This window comes from Lampetra fluviatilis, chromosome 7, assembly GCF_964198595.1.
Source record: "Lampetra fluviatilis chromosome 7, kcLamFluv1.1, whole genome shotgun sequence".
NCBI lineage: Eukaryota > Metazoa > Chordata > Hyperoartia > Petromyzontiformes > Petromyzontidae > Lampetra > Lampetra fluviatilis.
Genome location: NC_136281.1, coordinates 18228164 through 18251333, shown reverse-complemented (window position 1 = coordinate 18251333; position 23170 = coordinate 18228164). Strand labels below are relative to the sequence as shown.

The window sequence follows — 23170 nt, the reverse complement described above, 5'->3', positions numbered from 1 at the left end:
AAAGCTATGACCACCCCAACCGTTGGGAAAGAACCATCTCAGGACCCAATCAAAACCATCACCTTGCCATACATAGCAGGGGTCACCAGAAATATTTCCAAAATCTTGAGGAAACACAAGATCCAAGCTCGATTTAACACGGTACATAAAATTTGTGATCTGATCTCATCAGTGAAGGATAGGATCCCCGATATGCAATACCCCGGCGTCTACAAGCTAAGCTGTGTCTGTGGCAGTAGTTACATTCGGGAAACTAAGCGACATGTCTCGGACCGTATTCGTGAACATAAGGCAGATCTGAAACACGGTAGGACCAATACCTCGGCTGTGGCTGATCATTGTTTTAATGCGGTGGGCTCACACTAAATTGATTTCTCTAAGACAAAGGTACTTTGTAAGCCCACTAGCTATCAACAAACATTCGTTCATGAAGCCATCCATATATACAGGCACAGACACAATTTCAACCGAGAAGATGGGTACAAACTTAGCAATCATTGGAAGGACGTTATCAACCAGTTAAAGTCATAACTGGCTGTGATGTTCCCATCCTGCCACCTCCCGATGTTAGTTATTTCCCTGTGGCTTCGGCTCTCCAATTTTACAATAACACGCTAATCTCTCACATTAACATAGCCACCTCAGTGCGCTCCCCGTGGAGGCCGCTTGCTGACCTTACATTAACATGCTAATTTTACACATTAACATCACTAGCCCTGCCCACTTCGTTTATGATCATTGGGCTACACCCATTCTAAACTTTTAAAACAGTCTGCTTTTCAATCTTGACTTAAAGCTTTCGTGACTGCAGGAATTCATATTCTTTGGGTCTTTCAGTAAAGTCACGTAAATAGGTTCAAATTCATAAAAGTAAAATAAACAAAAAACTACAACGTTTCGATCGCAATACAAGCAGTCGAAAAGCTCCATTTTCCTGATGAGGTTCACTTGTGCTGTGATCGAAACGTCATAGTTTTTTTGTTTATTTTATTTTTATGAATTTGAACCTATTTACGCGACTTTACTGAAAGACCCAAAGAATATCGGTACAATCAATGACAGTGACGCCTCGTAGGGCCAAGCAAGATGGTGGTGGCTTAGAGAGGCCTTCGTACAGCAGAATAATCATGGCCGCTGCTACTACTGAAGGTCATCATGATGAACGACAACACTTAAATCCACTTGCGTGTATAATCGCAAGTGGGTTGTTATTGTCAACGTGTGCGCACAATAAATTATCGTGGATGCTTAGAAACATCAGCCACAGTTCCACTCAACCTGACCATGCAAAGCAGTAATGTGCAGCGTTTCCACGGAAACCACACTAATTACATGCCATGAACAGCCCTTGATTACATCGGCCCAGCAGCGTGCAGAGTCCCCAAAGTACCCCACAATCGCATGCACATTGCTCCCAGGGGAGACGCCGAAGCGTCGTTGGGGCTGCTACATATCCCCTGTTGCCTGGTTGGCAAGGCATCGGCCAGGCGAGGAAGCGCATGGCAGGTCTGGCCAAAAGTAGCCATGGGCTATGAATCCCATGATCCCCAGACTGCTTGTGAATATATTGTCAGTGGTTCGTACATTGCAGTATGGATTGATGATATCTAGTGATGATGAAAGTACCCTTTCTTAACACAGTAATTTCAGTTCCAATATTTATGGAACCAAGCTCAATGGATCATGTAACAGTTAAGTACAATTATCTTCATCATTAGACCTCCTTTGCCAGTACCAAAATATAATAATAGGGTTTTCCCCCTTTTTTCTGGCAACAAAACTGAAACCTTTTTACAAGGAATAATGTCTCCATTAACCACAATGCTTGTGGTCAAAATGCAAACAAAAAATACACTGATAATATATGCATTGTCCTTGAAACTGATTGGTCCACACCAGAGACGGCTTTCTTTTGAGCCTCGTCTCAATTGGTGCTAGACCAGAGAACGCCAAAAGTCGTACAGCTCAAAGACAATGCACTATCAGAGTAATGAGACGAGGCTTAAAAGAAAGCCGTCTCTGGTGTGGACCAATCAGTTTCAAGGACAATGCATATATTATCAGAGTGTGTTTTTTGTTTGCATTTTGACCACAAGTATTGTGGAGAATGCAGACATTAATCCTTGTAAAAAGGTTTCAGTTTTGTTGCCAGAAAAAAGGGAAAAAACCCTATTATTACAATTATCTTGTTTCTTAGTATAATTTGTCATATAGACTCACCTCCACCACAAGAATGTGGAATTTCATCTGCTGACTCAAGGCTGTAAACAGGAGTTGAGCACCATCTCTCTGCTCATGAGCCGCAAGGCAGTGGATTGGTGGCACAGAGGTTAGCACACTGAGCCACGAGCCCCGCCACAGAGATGGACACGGCCGAGGCGGCAAGCACTCGAAACCGGTCCTGGATCTCTCCCGATTGTGTTTACAACTCAAATAATCACCACTTTCAAATCGGAATGGAGAATTCTTGATCCAGAAGCGGATTGCCAAAGGGCTGCGAGATACGGCGCAGCGGAGCTTTTGTTCCAGGAATCCATACACTCGGTGTGTATTTCTTTTTACATATTTTGGCCATAACTGCACTTTTAAAAAATAAACAAATGCTATTTAACGATTCAAGATTACGATTCTCTGCTTTATAATATTTCCAAACAGAAGTAGGCAAAGGGCATCAATAATGTCACTTAATACGATGTAATTTTCTTAAAAAGGTACTCGGTTATCCATAACAGCCGAAAACCTCAGTGTTAAATGGTACTCGGTTAGTTGAAAAGGGCTTGTGTGATAATACAAATCGGCGAGGTCAGATTTGGCAGGATGCCAAGCGTCAACGTGAAAATGTTAGCACAAGATTTTGCGCAAATCAGTCAAAACAAACATGACACACTGTATTATATTGCACTAGACAGCAGGCTCGTGGTAGTTCATCAACTGTAACGAGCACCTCGAGCTTGGTTGAACAGTGTAATTGGAGATTACTGTAAGCAAAGTAAAGTATCGTTTCACCATCACTACCCATAATCAATGCATGTGTTGATTTACATCCTCTCTGGCACGTTCTCGCCTTTGGCTGTAACTCCATTGTTAGTCTTGACCACCAACGATAACCCCTTTTAGCGACATGTTCTGACCAATACGTTGTCTCTAACCTGCATTCTCTCATCCGAATCTGTGCCCCATTGTCATTTCAAGCACGCGGAGCTCCGTGCTTCTTCGCACCCTTCTGGGCTTTCGTTACACTTGTCGACGTCCACGTTTCTCAACCATACGTCATAGCGGGAAGTACAAAAACACTCTTCTTTGAGCCCTGTCCACCTTCGGCAGCTGCCCCAGGTATGCACACTGCTGTTTCCCAGTTTGTTTAGTGAACCTGTGCATGGCTTTGTTTGTTCTCATTCATCCTGAACCAACTCTGAAGCCTTATTTAAGAGATTCTTCTCAGATTCACAAAAACGGAACGGCCACACCACGATTACATGACGAGCGTACAACCGTCTCTTCTGTCCCAAAAGGTAACGGACCAAAACGGAAGAGCCTATTGATGTCACTCACAAGAGAGCAATTTTATGGTTTGGTGAACATGTACGATGCAATATTGATGAGTATGCGATTTTCATTTTACTCTAATACAATGGTCAAACTTGGTAAATTCGTTCGAGGAGTTGGTCACCGACTCTGGGCTTTACAAAGCATGCTTGGTACTGCATACCCGCACAAGGCATTCAACATCATCATTGTGAATTCACGCAGACGCACATACCGTCTGGCACAACATGTATGGAATGGGTAAGTTTAATTCGTAAGGAAGCAAGAGGCCACGTGTCACACGGCGGTACATTACCACAATTACGTCCTGCATGCATTTGTGCCCGCTGGCAGCCAGCGCGAACGCGTCCATACGCTTTAATGCTGGCATAGAATCGATGTCTTGCAATGCACTTTGGAAGCAACGGAAAGCTCCGGATCACTTAGCGCAAAGGAAATACGGCAATAATGCACGTCGATCGTGGAATTGGCTAATGGGTGTGGGGGCTCGGAACAGCCCAGACCCCCAGTGGGACACTGCTGGCAAGACTGATCCTTCTCCGGATCAAGTTTCACGTGTTGGCCAACTTAAAATTTCCACTTAACAAATGAACATGGGATAACTATTTTGTTATATTAATGCAGTCGTGATAATTTCGTAATGTTGACGAGTTTTGCCAAAATGCAACCCAGGTTCAGTACAAATAAGACAACTCTTCACCTCCATCACTAACAGTGACTCAACAGAAAATGTACTGCTCTCAAAAAATGCCACTGCCCAGAATGTTATCCTGCAATCGGAAGGCTGCGAGTTCAACAATGGTTAGGGGTTTAATCTGCCCATCAACCTTACAGGGTCGATAAAATTGACACCACTACGTGGAGAAGTCAGCAGTGGTTGATCTAAGGAAAGACTCGTACCCACCATTGGAATGTGGAATTTCCATCACCAGTTCAGGGCTGTAGGTAGAAAAGGAGCACCACCTCACTGCTCATTTGAGCAGAAATCACTTCTGACTTCATATTCAAGGTGACAAGGTTTTGATCTATGCTTGTTTATAACGGATATCAGCTCGTATGCAAGTGCCATGTGGATTGTCGCAAGTCTGGGAGAAGACAACGGTGTCGAGTCATTCATCCAGCTGTGTATAAATCACGGCTGACGAGGATGCACTATTTACTGGGGTTTAGTATTCCATTGTTCAATACAAGCCGAGAAGAGTCAGGATTGCTATGAGTCAGTAGTTTGACGTACAATGTGGAAGCTGTTAGCGCGACGTCTGCTACAAGTGTGCGCTTGTATCATCTTGCTCAATAAACACCACAGTTGCCGCCTGTGTGCAGATGTGTACACGCGCCCAACACGCTTGCATCACTACATTTAATTATAACTGAAACAGCATCCAAATATATATTAATTTAGTGCCCTATTTATAATCATCATATTATTAGCATGCTAAATAACTGAATTTGTTCAACGTGAATGTCATCGGTGGGTCTCAAACTCGCTTTCAAGCGGTCGTGCTGAATTTTGAACAATGTTCGTTGCACGTGGAAGAAGCTGCCGTTTGCAGACAGATGTACGCTGAGAGAAAACGGAGAACTCTCCAAAGACGAGTCAGAACTCAACATCGTCCACACCCAGCACAGAAACAGCTACAATACATGCTAATTTTAAAAACATATTAATAACCTCTAAAGGAGCACAAACATGACACGGGCTCACGACTCACGGCAAAGCACACACACTCAGGCCTTCGTGTTTCTAAATGTACTTGCGTGGAGCCTGCATTCTTGGTTTCACTGTTGATACGGGTGTTTCAAAAGCTACTTGCAGATAAAGATAACGCGATGTCGACACTTTAGAAATTAAACGATGGGTGGTGCATCAGCAGTGCTGGCCACAGTGGGAGCTCGGGACACGCATATCAGATGAAGGCAGCGGACAAGCCAACCTCAAAACTGGCTAGAAACATGTTGAGGCTTTTGCAATTGCTCCCTCAATCTAATCACTCACCGAGATGGGCAAAGACATCAGCCCCACCCTGGTACAGAGTTAATATTTTTTACAAGCATTCCACACTCATGTATTTCATCCCAACGACCTTTAGAAACTGCTTTGGAAGAGAAAATGAGTCTCATTGTTTATTTGCTGGACACACGAACTGCGCATCATTAAAAGGTGTTGCTTGCATTTGAGCCGAAGCAGATGGATGCTGTTGTCCCAGGTCACAAGTTCGTCGTGGTCCTCTTCTCTTACGTCACCACCACACTTGCTCAAATTTATTTTGATGGTGACCGAACACGAAATTACCACAAAGCCCCCACTCTGCCCAGTCACCCTTGCAGAAGAGCGTTTTAGGTCCAAGAACCCGACCCCAGGTAAACAAATAAAAATTATATTCTTGGTTCTTTCGGTAAAGTCACGTAGAAGGGAAACAATAAAATAAAAAAATATATTTTTTGTTTCCCTTCTACGTGATTTCACCCGAAAGAACCAATAATATGAATCCCTGCAGTCACGAAAGCTTTAAATTTAAATATAAATTAACCAAACTGTACTGCTAAGCTTCCCGCCTATAGCAACCCAAATTGCCCAGCGGAGTGAAGTACTGCGTGGTAAAATTACCCCTTCGACCTGCACAGCATGGGGAGCCGATCGTCCAGCAGCAGATTGGCACAGTGCTGTACATCTGCACATATACCGATGGGACCAGTACATCAGTCAGGCAAGCACCATCGACTTTCCACACAGCGGTACTGGTTTTATCGACCCTCCAGAGATGATAGGCTTGGACACAGTTGCAACCTTCCCAATGGAAGGGGAGCGAGCACCTGGGTGGACGCAATGTAATCACCCACCCAGGCGCGTTGAAAAATAATTCCCAAAATATCGCAGTGATGAAACCAAGTGTGCATTGCGGTCAGAATTAGCGGTGGGAGAGTAAAGCAGGCATTACATACCAAACACCCCGATGTGCCTGGCTAATTATAGCCAAGTCATTAGCCAGGCCATTATGGAATTGGCCTCGTCTTAACGTGAAATTCACCCACAACTGGAATGTTACGCTTTGCGCCGTGAAGCCCGCCGATGAAGTGGACAGCCGAGCAACAGGTCAAGTACATACACCTACAATGAGCCAAGAATGTGTCCCGCGCGTGACGTCACTCCACATGAGACCCAACCCCCCACGTGACGTCACTCCACATGAGGCCCACCCCCTCATTAATATTCATGAGTGGGTGGATTTTTACACTCACGCAGAGGAAGGTCGAGCTGAATTTAATAATTTATTACGCAAAGTCGCTTCAAATATGATGTTTCTTTACAGAAAGTGACGGTAACAATGCAGCACACTGCTACATCCGTCACTGTAAAAGAGCCTCCCCCGTTCATTAATATTCATGCACACGTGGAGATTTACACAAACGCACAAGGTCGCGCACTCCACATGCCGCACCCCTCCCCTCATTAATAATCATGAGGGGGTGACGTCACTCCACATGCCGCACCCCTCCACAATAACCATATGTGGGTGACATCATTCCACATGGGGCAATCCTCCCTCCCCCTCATTAATAGTCATGAGCTGCACAATTTTTCTATTGAATATTTCAGATTTACTGCAATATACACCCTTCCTTGGACGGACAAAAAAGCTAGTTATTGCTAGGGTTGTGCAATTTCTGAATATGTTGTACAATTTATTCATGGAGTTAAAATGTGCACAATTCTTTATCAATACAGTATACAGAGTTAACTCGAGGTGTTGTAAACAGTGGCGATAATCTGGCAAAGTGCTGTGCATCTGCACATACATATATCGATGGGACCAGTACATCAGTCGGGCGAGCACAATCTACGGTGGCGAGATGTTAACTACCTCTCCTGGTATACGGGAGGTTGTGGGTTCGTCAACACTCACTCGATGCAGACCCTGGTGCCTGTATATTTGGAGTGTGCATATTCTACTCGTGGTCGCGTGGATTTTTCTCTGGGTCCTCCGGTTTTTCCCTCCACATTTTGAATCAACGTGCATTTCGAGTATTTGGCTGCTATACATTTCCACATAAGCCACTTCGTTGAGCTATCATTTGTGGCCAGGTCGCTTCTGAAAAAGAGCTCTATATAGCTCAGTGAGCCTTACCTGGTAAAATAAAACAGGGTTTAGTTTAGCTCACAAACTAGAAATGCTACGAAAATAATTATCGCTTTTAAGGTACAAAAGGGTAGATAGCATCACACAAATGCACAGACTTCTCCAGTCTCTTACCCTCATGGGCATAACATTTGTAACATTCGTAACATTTGTCAGACAGCATCGACACAATACTTCATTCACAGCTTTGGGGACGCATGCTTGTAAAGTAGTGACTTGGAGGTAGGGTTACAGGATCACGCAGCAATTGCACATTAGATACTCGTCTGCAGGGGCTGTTCAGTGCCAGTCGGAGGCAGTACAGAAAACTCTTAGACCTCTCCCCTCTTATTTCACTCCCATCCGCACACTCTCCGCTCCAGCAACCAGGCAGGGCTTTCTGTCGAAGGCGCCTCCAATCAACCTTCACTCAGTGGCAGGTCGCTCAGTCCACAACCACCCTCTTCCCAGCAATTGGTGCTGCATAGCGTCCTGAGATGTGGTTACCAGAGGTGTGGACTCGAGTCATGTGACTTGGACTCGAGTCAGACTCGAGTCATGAATTTGATGACTTGCGACTCGACTTGGACTTGCATAACAATGACTTTGTCCCACCTATGAGATGTGGACTCGAGTCATGTGACTTGGACTCGAGTCAGACTCGAGTCATGAATTTGATGACTTGCGACTCGACTTGGACTTGCATAACAATGACTTTGTCCCACCTCTGGTGGTTACTACATTAAACTCTACAGTACAGAGGCCCAAATTACATTGTATACAGACTCGGGCTTTCTCAGGCAAACAAAAGCAGAATTATCATCTATTAATATTACTCTGATGCATCCATCATCCCACATCCTCATTTGTATCCTGCATACTCCTTCCTACGCGAGACTAAGTAATTGTTCCCATCCAATCACCATTTTGTGTGGAACTTGAACATGGCTTTGTACATTGACTACATAAAAACAATGGTGCAGTATTACATTGTAGGCAAGGGGAAATAGTGTGTAATCGACACGTGCAATTACACTAAACACACAGTGTATTGAATAAATACAAAAATACCCAATACTGTACATGCAAATGATGTTTCTTTAAAAACTGATGTCTATAGATACTTGGCAAGGAGCAGCTTTCTTAGATACGAGTCAGAGCTCTTCACTCACCTCCGTGAACCCTCCGACTTGATTCCTCCACCCAATTTAAGGACTATCAGACGGCTTCGTGTTCACTCATCCACACACTGACAGTCGCAATAATACACTCACTCATCCACACACTCACCCACCCACTGACAGTCGCAACAATACACTCGCTCATCCACACACTCACCCACACACTCACCACACTGACAGTCGCAATAATACACTCACTCATCCACACACTCATCCACTCACCACACTGACAGTCGTAATAATACACTCACTCATCCACACACTCATCCACTCACTCACCACACTGACAGTCGCAATAATACACTCACTCATCCACACACTCATCCACTCACCACACTGACAGTCGTAATAATACACTCACTCATCCACACACTCATCCACTCACCACACTGACAGTCGCAATAATACACTCACTCATCCACACACTCATCCACTCACCACACTGACAGTCGTAATAATACACTCACTCATCCACACCCTCACCCACTCACTCACCACACTGACAGTCGCAATAATACACTCACTCATCCACACACTCATCCACTCACCACACTGACAGTCGCAATAATACACTCACTCATCCACACACTCATCCACTCACCACACTGACAGTCGTAATAATACACTCACTCATCCACACACTCATCCACTCACTCACCACACCGACAGTCGCAATAATACACTCACTCATCCACACACTCATCCACTCACCACACTGACAGTCGTAATAATACACTCACTCATCCACACACTCACCCACTCACTCACCACACCGACAGTCGCAATAATACACTCACTCATCCACACACTCATCCACTCACCACACTGACAGTCGTAATAATACACTCACTCATCCACACACTCACCCACTCACTCACCACACCGACAGTCGCAATAATACACTCACTCATCCACACACTCACCCACTCACCACACTGACAGTCGCAATAATACACTCACTCATCCACACACTCACCCACTCACCACACTGACAGTCGCAATAATACACTCACTCATCCACACACTCACCCACTCACTCACCACACCGACAGTCGCAATAATACACTCACTCATCCACACACTCATCCACTCACCACACTGACAGTCGTAATAATACACTCACTCATCCACACACTCACCCACTCACTCACCACACCGACAGTCGCAATAATACACTCACTCATCCACACACTCATCCACTCACCACACTGACAGTCGTAATAATACACTCACTCATCCACACCCTCACCCACTCACTCACCACACTGACAGTCGTAATAATACACTCACTCATCCACACACTCACCCACTCACCACACTGACAGTCGCAATAATACACTCACTCATCCACACACTCATCCACTCACCACACTGACAGTCGTAATAATACACTCACTCATCCACACACTCACCCACTCACTCACCACACTGACAGTCGCAATAATACACTCACTCATCCACACACTCATCCACTCACCACACTGACAGTCGTAATAATACACTCACTCATCCACACACTCACCCACTCACTCACCACACCGACAGTCGCAATAATACACTCACTCATCCACACACTCATCCACTCACCACACTGACAGTCGTAATAATACACTCACTCATCCACACACTCACCCACTCACTCACCACACCGACAGTCGCAATAATACACTCACTCATCCACACACTCACCCACTCACCACACTGACAGTCGTAATAATACACTCACTCATCCACACACTCACCCACTCACTCACCACACCGACAGTCGCAATAATACACTCACTCATCCACACACTCACCCACTCACCACACTGACAGTCGCAATAATACACTCACTCATCCACACACTCACCCACTCACCACACTGACAGTCGTAATAATACACTCACTCATCCACACCCTCACCCACTCACTCACCACACTGACAGTCGTAATAATACACTCACTCATCCACACACTCACCCACTCACCACACTGACAGTCGCAATAATACACTCACTCATCCACACCCTCACCCACTCACTCACCACACTGACAGTCGTAATAATACACTCACTCATCCACACACTCACCCACTCACCACACCGACAGTCGTAATAATACACTCACTCATCCACACACTCATCCACTCACCACACTGACAGTCGTAATAATACACTCACTCATCCACACCCTCACCCACTCACTCACCACACTGACAGTCGCAATAATACACTCACTCATCCACACACTCATCCACTCACCACACTGACAGTCGCAATAATACACTCACTCATCCACACACTCATCCACTCACCACACTGACAGTCGCAAAAATACACTCACTCACCCACTCACCACACTGCACATTACAACACTTTCTGCTTCTTCCTTCGCACTGCTTAAACTTTTGAATTCCCTCCTCCCATCATCGTCTCTTAGCCAACACGGTTATCATATAACCTTGCCTAATTGAAGATACTGTACATGTTTAAAGTGCCGATTTGTGCTGGCCGCTTGACGTTTGGGATCTTTGGGCCTGCGCTCAGCAACTGCTATAAAAAACAACACCTCCATTCACATAAATATCCACACTCGCATTCACCTCAACACATGTGCCCATCAGCTGATTGCAGACACGGGGGGCGTCTGGTGTTGCTGTGGAAACCCATCGCAGCATGCCGAACGTCAAACAGCTGCACAAGCAACAACCTTGACAGCGTGATGATGATGGGGGGGGGGGGTGACAATTACATGATCCTTAACAATGCATAGCATTGATGTTGCGACGGACAGACCAAGCAAGGCGAGGAGAATGCGGAGGAGGAGGCGAAGCGCATTGCGTGTCGTGTGCGCGTGCTTTGGGGCCGGGTGTGTCCCGGGTCTCACGCGGACGGACGGCTCTGCGACTCCGCGGGGGGCCGCAGTGTGGGGGGGCCGCGGTGTGTGGGGGGGGGCGCGGTGTGTGGGGGGGGGGCGCGGTGTGTGGGGGGGGGGCGCGGTGTGTGGGGGGGGGGCGCAGTGTGTGGGGGGGGGGGGGCGCAGTGTGGGGGGCAGTGTGTGGGGGGGGAGGCGCGGTGTGTGGGGAGGCCGCAGTGTGTGGGGGGGAGCGGTGTGTGGGGGGCCGCGGTGTGTGTGGGGGGGGCCGCAGTGTGTGGGGGGGGGGGGGCGCGGTGTGTGGGGGGGGGGGGCGCGGTGTGTGGGGCGCGGTGTGTGGGGGGGGGGGAGCGGTGTGTGGGGGGCCGCGGTGTGTGTGGGGGGGGGGGCCGCAGTATGTGGGGGGGGGGCCGCGGTGTGTGGGGGGCCGCAGTGTATGGGGGGGCGGTGTGTGGGGGGGGGGGCGCAGTGTGTGCGGCTCGGGTTTCCGAACACGGACGCGGCTACCGTGACACGCGGAACACCCCCCAGTAGAAGAGTGACTGGGCACACGGAAATTGAACCCGACTGGCATTTGTACAAATGTGCGGAGAAACACGCGCACCACGCGGGCAGATAGGTGTGGATTGTTGACACCTACCACTTGTAGACTGACACGGGCACGTACATACACTCAGTTATAGGTACTGTACGTACACACACGTGTACACCATGTAAGTGTAAACTTACAGTACACGTAATGCACACGCGTACGTACACATACTCTGTACATTTACACAAACTTCAAACACGTTCTAAAAATAAGAAACTCATTCGACACGCATATTAAAACACACAAAGACATATACACGCCCAAAGACGTGTACACGTGCATGTAAGTGTAACACACATGCAGACGCGTGTCCACAGACATGTGTGGTGTCAATGCACTCACTGTATGCGTTGGAGAGCGGGGGAGATGCGCTCCCTTCGTCCATCCCGCTCAGACGGTGCCAAGCAACGCGTGTCAGTACGCGTTCGTGTCACAGTGCACACGGAGTGAACGCTGCGAACACGAGAACACGCAAACACGAGAACACGAAAACTAATCCTCAAATAAGTGCGCAACCTCCTCCCCGGTACGCAGTGTGCGAGCGACGCGATGGGTTGCAAACTTATATAGCCATGGGGCAAACCATGTGCCCGTGGCGAGAGGATCAGAAGGGGGTAGGAAATACTCAAAAAAATTTAATGATAGTGCTTAACGACCAACGATCCGAACTAAAGCGTGTATATATATTTTTTATAATAACTAGATGAAATTTAATTTATCAATAACATGTGTTTTTCTTTTGTAGCAATTACAAAAACACATTCTTCTGGTAAAATCATAAACTCCCCCCCTTAATTTTCAGTGAGATTTATGAAATGGAAGATTCCACTACGCGGAAAGCCGTGATGACCTTTTTCACGCATCTCAGTACACAATTGCTCACCGTTGCCATGCGATTGTGATTTAAATTTGTACTGTATTTGTTGTATATTGATTATACAAACATGACATTCATATAAAGTACATATGTGCATTTGTAAACACAATTTGTACAACATTGCACATATTCTTTTCAGTTTTTGCTGTGATATGTTTTATTTGTTATTGTTGCTTTTGTTATATTGGTGACACAAGTCACTCTTGAAAATTAGTGTTTCCCTAGTCAATTAAGTTTTCACTTGGATAAATAAAATTAACTTGCAACTCAAAATATGCAAGTCACTGTTATACATGTGGAATTCCCACTATGTACAATCAGTGGGGCTATAGTCGCATTTGTGAGACGAAAGCTTTACTTGCCAGCTGCACAGACTATGCGTTTATGACGTCGACGAGGACGATAAACCTCCAGGCTCCAACTCATTGTGTGAATAGTTTAGGCCCCACCACCCCTCTCGCTCTCTGCGCCTTTCCTTTGTAAGACCCGCCCTTCTTTAAGCCTCATTGTCTTCAGGCCCCCCGCCCCTTCCCCGAGACACAGTTGGGCTGATGTGGGTGGTGGGTGAGGGTTGGGTGGGTGAGGGTTGGCTGGTGGGTGAGGGTTGGGTGGGTGGGTGAGGGTTGGGTGGGTGGGTGAGGGTGGGGTGGTGGGTGAGGGTGGGGTGGTGGGTGAGGGTTGGGTGGTGGGTGAGGGTTGAGTGGTGGGTGAGGGTTGGGTGGTGGGTGAGGGTTGGGTGGGTGGGTGAGGGTTGGCTGGTGAGTGAGGGTTGGGTGGGTGAGGGTTGGGTGGGTGGGTGAGGGTTGGGCGGTGGGTGAGGGTTGGCTGGTGGGTGAGGGTTGGGTGGGTGAGGGTTGGGTGGGTGAGGGTTGGGTGGTGGGTGAGGGTTGGGTGGTGGGTGAGGGTGGGGTGGTGGGTGAGGGTTGGTGGGTGGGGGGCAACACAGCAGCCAAGGGACATGTTCCAGGCCTTTATCGATCCAATGCTGGCTGATGGCCTCCCGTGTCAGTTGTGGGGTTTGTTTGACCATACTCAAGTATCAAGTTTATTTAGCACGAGTGGGGTGGGCATTAGTCGCCAATGTATGGTATATTTAAATCGCCGAGAAGAATCAATTTTGAGGATGAAATAGAAGTAAGCGATCTCAGATTCCTTTGGATGACTGCAAACAGGGGCAGTCAATAGCATAACTACTATAATCACCCAGGAATGTCTGTCCTTAACGCTTGTGACGTCACTCCACATTGACCAGCCCCCCTCATTAATATTCATGAGCAGTTGACATCCTCCAAATGGACATCCCCCCACCCCTCCTCAATAATCATGAGCGGGTGGCGTCACTCAATATGGAGTACTCCCCCCCCCCTCATTAATAATCATGAGCATGTGAAGTTTTCCAAATGGAACACCCTCCCCCCTCATTAATAATCATGAGCATGTGCCGTCATTCCACATCGAACAGCCCCCCTCATTAATCATTAAAAGGTGACGTCCTCCAAATGGACACCCCCCACATTAATAATAATTAGTGGCTGACGTCACTCCACATGGGGGGCCGAGGCGACTCCTTCACCCTCCTCGCCGTCAACTTACAACCCTCACTACAAAGGCAGATCTCCGTAGCGCTGTTGAGAGATCGAAGTAAAAAGGACGTCACGATGAACAAGGGATTATAACCTTAAAACTAAATAGGTTTGTGTCACCGCGCCTTTACTAATTGCACACGCAATAATGCAATGAATGTCACGTCGCGGTCTGCTTTTCGCTTGCAAGTTTCAGATTTACTGCAATACACCCGTCCTTGGACGTGCAAAAGGCTAGTACTGCTAGAAAGAAATACCCCTTCTACCATACCATTAATATTAGTTTTAATTGCTTTTGAAGAGATACAGATTTTGCCAGTGAGCAGTTATAATGGGACCTATTGTATAGTATGACATCTCTGGATGGAGAGAACCGATTCGCTCAAAGATGTTAAATCCCGATGGAGTGAGCCTATTCGATCAGTGTGGTTTGGTGAAAGCTGGGGGATATTGTGTCCCCACGAGCACCATATTATGTGATGCCCTACTGCTTAGGGGCCATCCATTTATTACGTACGCATGGAGGGGGGAGGGGGGGTTAACCCAAATGCGTACGCTTGCGTATGGGGGGGGGGTCTACTGAAAATGTACGTATGCAAAGAAAACAAGGGGGGGGGGGAAGTGAAGCCTCGATAATAATTTGTCTACATTGGCCTTCAAATGAGTTAGATAGTCCGGCGGTAGACTATCCGCTTAAACACGTTAATAGTATTAATACATAATCGTTTCTGCGTAGATTAAATATCGGCCGTTCTGTAGGACTACCTTTTTTCCCGTCCAAGGACGGGTGTATATTGCAGTAAATCTCAAATATTCTCTAGAAAAATAGTCCAGCTCATGATTATTAATGAGCAGGGGGTTGCCCCATGTGGAGTGACGTCACCTGCTAATGGTTATTGGGGAGGGGTGCGTCATGTGGAGTGACGTCACCTGCTAATGGTTATTGGGGAGGGGTGCGTCATGTGGAGTGACGTCACCCGCTCATGGTTATTGTGGAGGGGTGCGGCATGTGGAGTGACGTCACCCCCTCATGGTTATTGTGGAGGGGTGCGGCATGTGGAGTGTCGTCACCCGCTCATGATTATTAATTATGGGAGGGGTGTGGCATTGTAGCTAGTTACGTTGTAATTAGTGTAGGACGCGTGTTACTGCGGTTTTTTTCCTCTCTCTTCCTACGTTAGTGACTGTATATTCTGTATATATTGCATAGATGGGTATTTCTTTTGTTGAGGCACACTAATGGGTTGTTTGTTTTGTTCTTTTGTTGAAGGGGGTTTATAAATCCAATGTAACGTTTGAATTAACCAAATCCAGTACGGGCTACATGACTTGCATTACGTACTACAAGGGCGTTAGATAAGGTCGCATTGAATTAAGTTATTCTAAATGATTTAATTTACGACGCCTTTAAAATCCACCGTTAGATCAAGGCTTCCTTCCCCACGCAGTGTCAATCGTCGAGGTTGTTTGACCATCATTCACGACGATGGTAATTACGGTTAATGAAGAACACGAGCTGTACAACCCGGCTTCGCCCGGGACTTGGATCCACCACGCCCGGCCGCCTTTGTCTCCCCAGTGGCGATGTTGACACACCACACCAGTTACTCGTTTGAGGCTGAGTCGACCTAGGGGAGGCCCAGGACCGGTTTAAATAATCGTTACCGGTGGTGGCTGTGAGCGGGAATCGAACTCGGGTCACCGGATTCGTAGCGCAGCGCGCTACCCGCTACACGACAACGCGCGGGTCACGTGACAGATGTGACGTCACAGCTCACTTGCCGTGCAATAGATCTCTGCATTATTGAGCCCCCCGCCCGCAAACACTTTAAAGTTGTATTTTTATGTTTGTACAGTCTGGAAAGTACCCACATGGAAAATTTAAAGTTTGTTGCATGTCGGGAAGTACGCTAAACATTTTGAACAGACACACATATTATATTCTTGGTTCTTTCGGTAAAGTCACGTAGAAGGGAAATAATAAAGTAATACAAATATAAAACAATTGTTTTATACAAATATAAAACAATTGTTTTATACTTTTATACAAATATAAAAAATATTTTTTATATTTGTATTATTTTATTATTTCCCTTCTACGTGACTTAATACAAATATAAAACAATTGTTTTATACAAGTATAAAACAATTGTTTTATACAAATATAAAACAATATTTTTTATATTTGTATTATTTTATTATTTCCCTTCTACGTGACTTTACCGAAATAAACAGGACCCTGCGGGGTGGGCTGGTAGGAACGAATAACCAAATAATATAAACATAATGTATTATTACACTTGTTAAGCCAGGAAAGCCCCACTGAGTCAAAAGGTTTTTGTAGGGTCCTGCCAAGTGTTTGCAGTAGGGGTCGATGTTGATACACGGACGGACGGACGGACGATATAATCTATTGGTGGTCTGGTCCACTTCGTTCCTACCAGTATAACCAATAATATGAATCCCTGCAGTCACGAAAGCTTTAAATCTAAATTTAAGACACTCAGATTCACAACTTTGCCTTTTATATACATGGAGATGTAAGTGTAATGTTTGTCAATGTTTATTTCACGTTGGTGTTTTTGCTATATGATCATTAGGGAAAATTTTACGTCATAAACTAAAAACACGTATAATTTAGCCCGCCAATTCAAACAATTCCGATTCTTTAATATTCTCTATCGATTATCACAGCCACGAAATCATACAGGAATCGATAGGCGGGAATCGATAGCCCCGATTTTCACAATACGATTCTCCTCATCAAAGACGCTCAGCCGCGGTGTTTGTGGTAATTATAAAACTTAACACCCGAATCAAAATTTTTGCTTATTTTTTTGTTTTAAAATATTAAAATAACCAAAGTGATCGGCAAACACGAGGCGCTTGTATTGTAGCGGTGATGCGGGTGGTTCTATAACTTTTAAACGTTTGTGGCGTTTTTTGGGGACATTTAAACCAGTTGCGTTGGAAAATTACAGTGCGGTAAATGCAACCTGTAGTTTAAATGGACAACGTACAGCTGAAATACAATTACTATACTGCATAATGAATTACTTTACTCATGTTTGACATGTAATGTACCGTGCATAACTTTGATGTGAAGCTTTCGTCACTGCAGGAATCAAAACTCTTTGGTGCTTTCGCCAAAGTCGCTGGTGACAGACGATGGTGTTGTGTTGCGCCCGAAACATAATTTATTTTATACCGACGTGACTTTACCGAAATATCCAAAGAGTATGTGCTGTGCATACTTTAAACCAAATAGTCCACATAGGGCTTTGCTGTGCTCATATTTAAATAAGTTTGCGATGTAGTCAGGCAAGTGACACGGACGAGGTTGGACCGTGGTGTAGTTACTGATACAAATAAGAATGAGCTACGTTATATAATTGCAAGGTACATACGTTTATTAATGGTTATTAACTCAATATAATTACCATACAGAACGACGGCGCAGTTGGTTGTCACGCTGCGTTGTGAACCCGGCGCCATGAGTTCCATTGCAGACCACAGCGAACGCTTGACCAGCGTGGTGAAGTATGGTCAAACTCCCCATGGCAAACACCACCACGTGGTGAGGAGACCTCCAGCAGTGCATTGGCAAAGGTCTTGCCAGTGCTTGACACGATGTTTTATGCTATCTTATAGACTAGTCGACATGACTTCCCCAACAATAGTAATTTATATAACATCGCTTACTCCATCCATTCGTTTCGTCCAAATCTCCTTCCAGCTGCTCGCAGGTCGCCTGCTGCAAGATCTTGCACAGGGACCAGCTTCCCCGAGCAGCTCAAGGTGGTGGTGGTGTCGGTGGTTGTCTGCCTCTCACCACAGTCGCAGCAGATCTCTGCTGTTGTACAGTTCTGCCATCTTGCCAGGTTTGACCTTGACCTGCCGGCTTGGATGCTTAGTCCGTTCAGAGTTTTGCATGTGGTCTAACTAAACTTCAAATCTATAACTACCCCACGTGATTGAAGGCGATTGACTGGCGGTGTGGTTGTGTCGAGCGTGACTGGTGCTATTCATTAATACTGTACAATGTACAGTATTCACGTACTACTTTAATAACAAACACATTTGTAAGCATCGACCTCAGTGCAGATTGAAAATAAACGTGTCCGTGCATAGTTCTCTTGGCAGCGAGTTCCAGAATGAATATTGTTGAGTCTTAAGGGGCTGTTGAACAATGACACGCGCTGGACATTGTAAGGGTGGCTCCGTGCAGCATCAGGACGACTTCTTAATGGAGTTTTACATGACAGCAGTCTTCACGCAGTCAGATGAGGACTGGTGTACACTATTCATACATTGTCACAGTGAACGCCGTATGGATTTGCTTTACCAAGCGTTATGCATTTGTGAATAATACTGTGCGGTTATCCGCGTGACAGGAGTGAAGCAGTGTCTAGTGGTTTGCGCATCGCACTCTGAATCTGGTGGTCTGATCCGATTACCATACAATGATCAGTAGCGAATTATATATGAACTGGTTCTGGGTCCCTCTTTAAAACCGCAGACCAACTTGGTGACACACATCATGTCGCCATGGCAGGAGGTCGTCTTTAGCAGGAGATTGACAAAATGGCTGTCAGTCCGGCAGCCGTGGGCAGCAGAAGTCGCCCACTCTGCCAGAAGTCGCCCACTGCGGCAGAAGTCGTCCACTCCGGCAGAGAGGCCTCGGGGGGTCGACGACCTGCGGCTCTTTAAGGACTGCTTCGTGACGTTTCTCAGATTGCATTGCGGCTCTTGATTGTTTTTGTATACCGAATTCGAAAAAAACGACTTGTTATTTTGGTTGCCGCCCCCTGGTACTGACGGATATAATTATGTGCTGTATACTCGTGTGTGTGTGATTGTGTGCGTGCAATGGCCCGCGTGATTCAGGGCATAGTACGACATCAGAATGCATTTGATCCATGTACTGGCTAATTTCATCCCCAGACCCTTCACCGTCATGCACAGGAAGCACACCAAGGTAATCTGCACATGTTTGGGTCCCTGCTGGAAAGCACCTTACTGTCGTGAGACTTGGTCTCGTGTGCTTTAAATAAACATTTCATACCAACTTCAGCCAAGGACGCCGGACCAGCTTCCCAGTGCCCCGCTAATTTGTGACTTGTACAACCGGTAATTGAGGGGATGGATGGATTTTCACTTTAATCTGCCTGCCGCACCCATTGATTTCATTCTGGGTCATTCACTGAAGCTGGGCAGCACTAAGTAGTCTTTCCCGTTTTAACGCTTGCATTGTGCACACGTAGCAGCTTGTGCAAATGCAATAACGTTGCCATGGGCACTTGGGGCTTAAACACGTTTTAGTTACTCCAATCAGCCTTTATTCAACCTGGGGAGAGCCCAATGGGATCCTGACATGATTGCTGTTAGGGAAACAACAACAAACGTTTTTCGGTAACCTTAGTAGTACATGAACATTTATTGCTTTGTAATGAAGTTGCAGATAGATCTTAAGATTCGCGAAATGATACTGGAAGTCAATGGCCTACTTCCTGTGAATGAAGTCAGGGATCTTAACATCCACTTCACAACAGATGAAGTTATAACATCCTGAAAAAGTATTGGCAATGGTTTTAGGAATCAAACTGTTGATTCCATGTAAGCCAACACATGGGGCAAGTATGATAAACATGAGGCTACCTAGCTACTGATGTAATGTTAAAACAACATTTCTCTATATACAAATACTTAAAAATGTGGCTATAACCAGGGCGGTATGAGCCAAGTCTTTTGTTGACGATTTTTTATTTAAATGTAGGTAAATTCCACTGTACAGTAATGGTATTAAAAGCACAATACGTGGAAATAAAATAATTGAAATGGGGTCGTTTATATTGATTACAGATTAACTCAACATGCTATTAAAATAGAGGATATCCATGTGTAGGATACGTGTGAAAGAAGCTCAACATACGTACAGAGGCAAATGGCCTCTTTTCCCAAAAAAATGCTGCTGTGGCCATTACCAACAATTAGGCAAATCGCCAAGGGTGTTTCGGTCTTTTTGTAATGATGTTAATCTGGCCCTAGAACTTCAAACACCAAGAGCTGCTGCTGCGATATTTTGTGCTTATTATGGTTTCTTGTGATATAATTTAATTTCTGTGGAATTAACTTAACCTTTTGAAAAGTTAACTCATTGTAGAAAAAGCAATCCATTTTTTGTGCAGCAGGAGATGCTGCACTACATCGTGCTCTACATAGAGCACCTGCAGAAGCATCTTGGCCACCTCCGCCGTGCTGCCGAGACACATGCAGCCGGCAAGACATGCAGAACCCAGGGAGAGCTCCGGGTTCTGACCCCTGCAGGTCATATGCACAAACAATTATGCAACCCTATTCTTACTCATGTGCTGGGGTTGGCGAGACCTCATGTCTCAGCCCCCATCTGTTTCCCGAGAATGATGTAGCTCGCACGGCACTCAAGCTTGCATTCCCTGGGTGGAATTGGCAAAAATATGCAGTGTCACGACGATGTATGTGCCTTACGGGCTTGGCATGTGAAGAACTTTGATTTCTAGAGCTCATGGGTAGGGTCAGGGTTTCACAGCTCTGTTTTATCATATGCGGTACTAAACAATGAAGGGAAATTCCTTTGTGCTGTGATGAACTGGGGGCAGACACATGCAGGGAGATCGTGAAACGTAGAGTGTCACACATAGTTATTTGGTGAGAGACTAATGCGTAAACTGAAAAACAGAGATTGAGGTAAAACAAGATGCCACTCTCGCATGCCGAGACATTTAATCTGTATACATTCGACAGCAAAATATGACTACCTGGGATTCTGAAGATTCTTGCGATTCAATACAAATGAACAGTTTGGCTCTTAGCCTGCAATTTCCTTGCCGAGTGCCAATAATAAGAATCCTGTACATGCCAGCTATCAGCTTTGTGTAAACATATCTTTGCTGGGTGTGGTTATTGATGTTTTTATCGTAAGGAATCCTGCCAGGGTTTATATTACACATAGCAATGCTGTCTTTAACCAGAGTTCTATCAAACCAATCTGGTGCACTTATATTTTTGAGGATGCACATATATTGTTGATAATGGATGTGTTTCAAATGGTAGTGTTCTGGTCTGTGCTATGTAATTGTTGGGTAAATCTGCAAGGGGCAAATAGTTTTAATTTTTTAATGTGAATCTAAAATTGAACAAGGTTTGACTACGTGTACTGATTTCAACGTTCACTATGAGGGTACACACTGGCGGAGCCAGTGGGAGGGGGGTGGGGTGGCACGTGCCCCCCGAATGATCCGATCGAAGTTCCTAATTTTGATCGGATCATTGGGGTTTATTAGTAATAAATCGGCATTTTGGGACCCCCACTGACACTGTATAGCATATTATTACATGCCAGGGACTCTATGAGATGATAGGATAATCTGAGTCCATAATTGGCAATAAGTAACGGCCAAGCAGTTATAAGTGACTCACAGAATCGTCCGCAGTTGCGTATACAGTACACGACTTCCCTGAAGGCATTCACCTTCAGCGAGCGTGATGCCGATCACATACGGTTCGAATTCGACCCTCGATCGATGGCTGCGCCATCGCCGCACACGCGTCGAATAAAAAGCAAGGGACAAATCCTTACTAACAACTAGCATTTTTCATTGCTGGAGGGGATGCCCCCCCTACCTGAAAATCCTGGCTCCGCCATTGAGGGTACATTTGTTGATTTGAACACCATGCTATCGTCATGAGTGACAGTGGCCTTGCCTGCTTTGCATCATTTAGACCCATGTAGCGAGGATGGAGGGTACAGCACGTTGCACACGGAGGAGCCCCTGCTGGACTCGCCAAGCGAGACGTCCCCGGGTATACTGCCACAGGGAAAACACCGCTTCTACCACCACCATCACTTCCATTAGCAGCATGGGACCAGCCCTGGTTTATTCCCAGTAGCAGCAGCACAGGTCTACCCGCCCGCACAACAGAAGAAATGCTCAGGTGTTGTGTTTAAGCAAATGCAAAATGAACACCAGGCTGGGACACAGAACACGTGCATGTCTGGTAATATCCTGGCTCATCTCACTCTCATCTGCTCCACTTGTACTCATGTTATTTTGGTGCAACATGCACACAGATGTGCATTGCACATTGCTTCTGCATTATTATGATCAACGAAACCGCCTACGTTCATGATCTGAATGTGAAAACCATACAGTGGAGTTTACCTCACAACCACACCAGAGGCATAAACACTGCATTTGTGACCCTTGCCAGCACTTTCCTCGTCTCCCGTGTCCTCAGATGGCAAGAAGGTGGCCGGCAGTGAAAGCAAGTTGTTGTGCCAACAGCAATACAGCTCCACCAAAGAGCAGACCACTTTTGGCCTGCAGCTCCTCCAACACCAAGACAACGATACACATGAGACGAGTGCTTCTATGGAT

At 45.9% G+C, this 23170-nt stretch overlaps 1 protein-coding gene across 1 annotated transcript in view; it reads right to left on the bottom strand.

Annotated features, from left to right (window-relative positions):
• Positions 1-12814, bottom strand: part of LOC144933689 (echinoderm microtubule-associated protein-like 2) — a 69561-nt gene extending 56747 nt beyond the window's left edge. Inside the window, exon 1 of the mRNA XM_078858765.1 lies at positions 12636-12814. Coding sequence (XP_078714891.1) covers positions 12636-12678 — 43 coding nt within the window. The 5' untranslated portion in view covers positions 12679-12814. The remainder of the gene's footprint in view (positions 1-12635) is intronic.
• Between the last annotated feature and the right edge of the window lie 10356 nt (positions 12815-23170).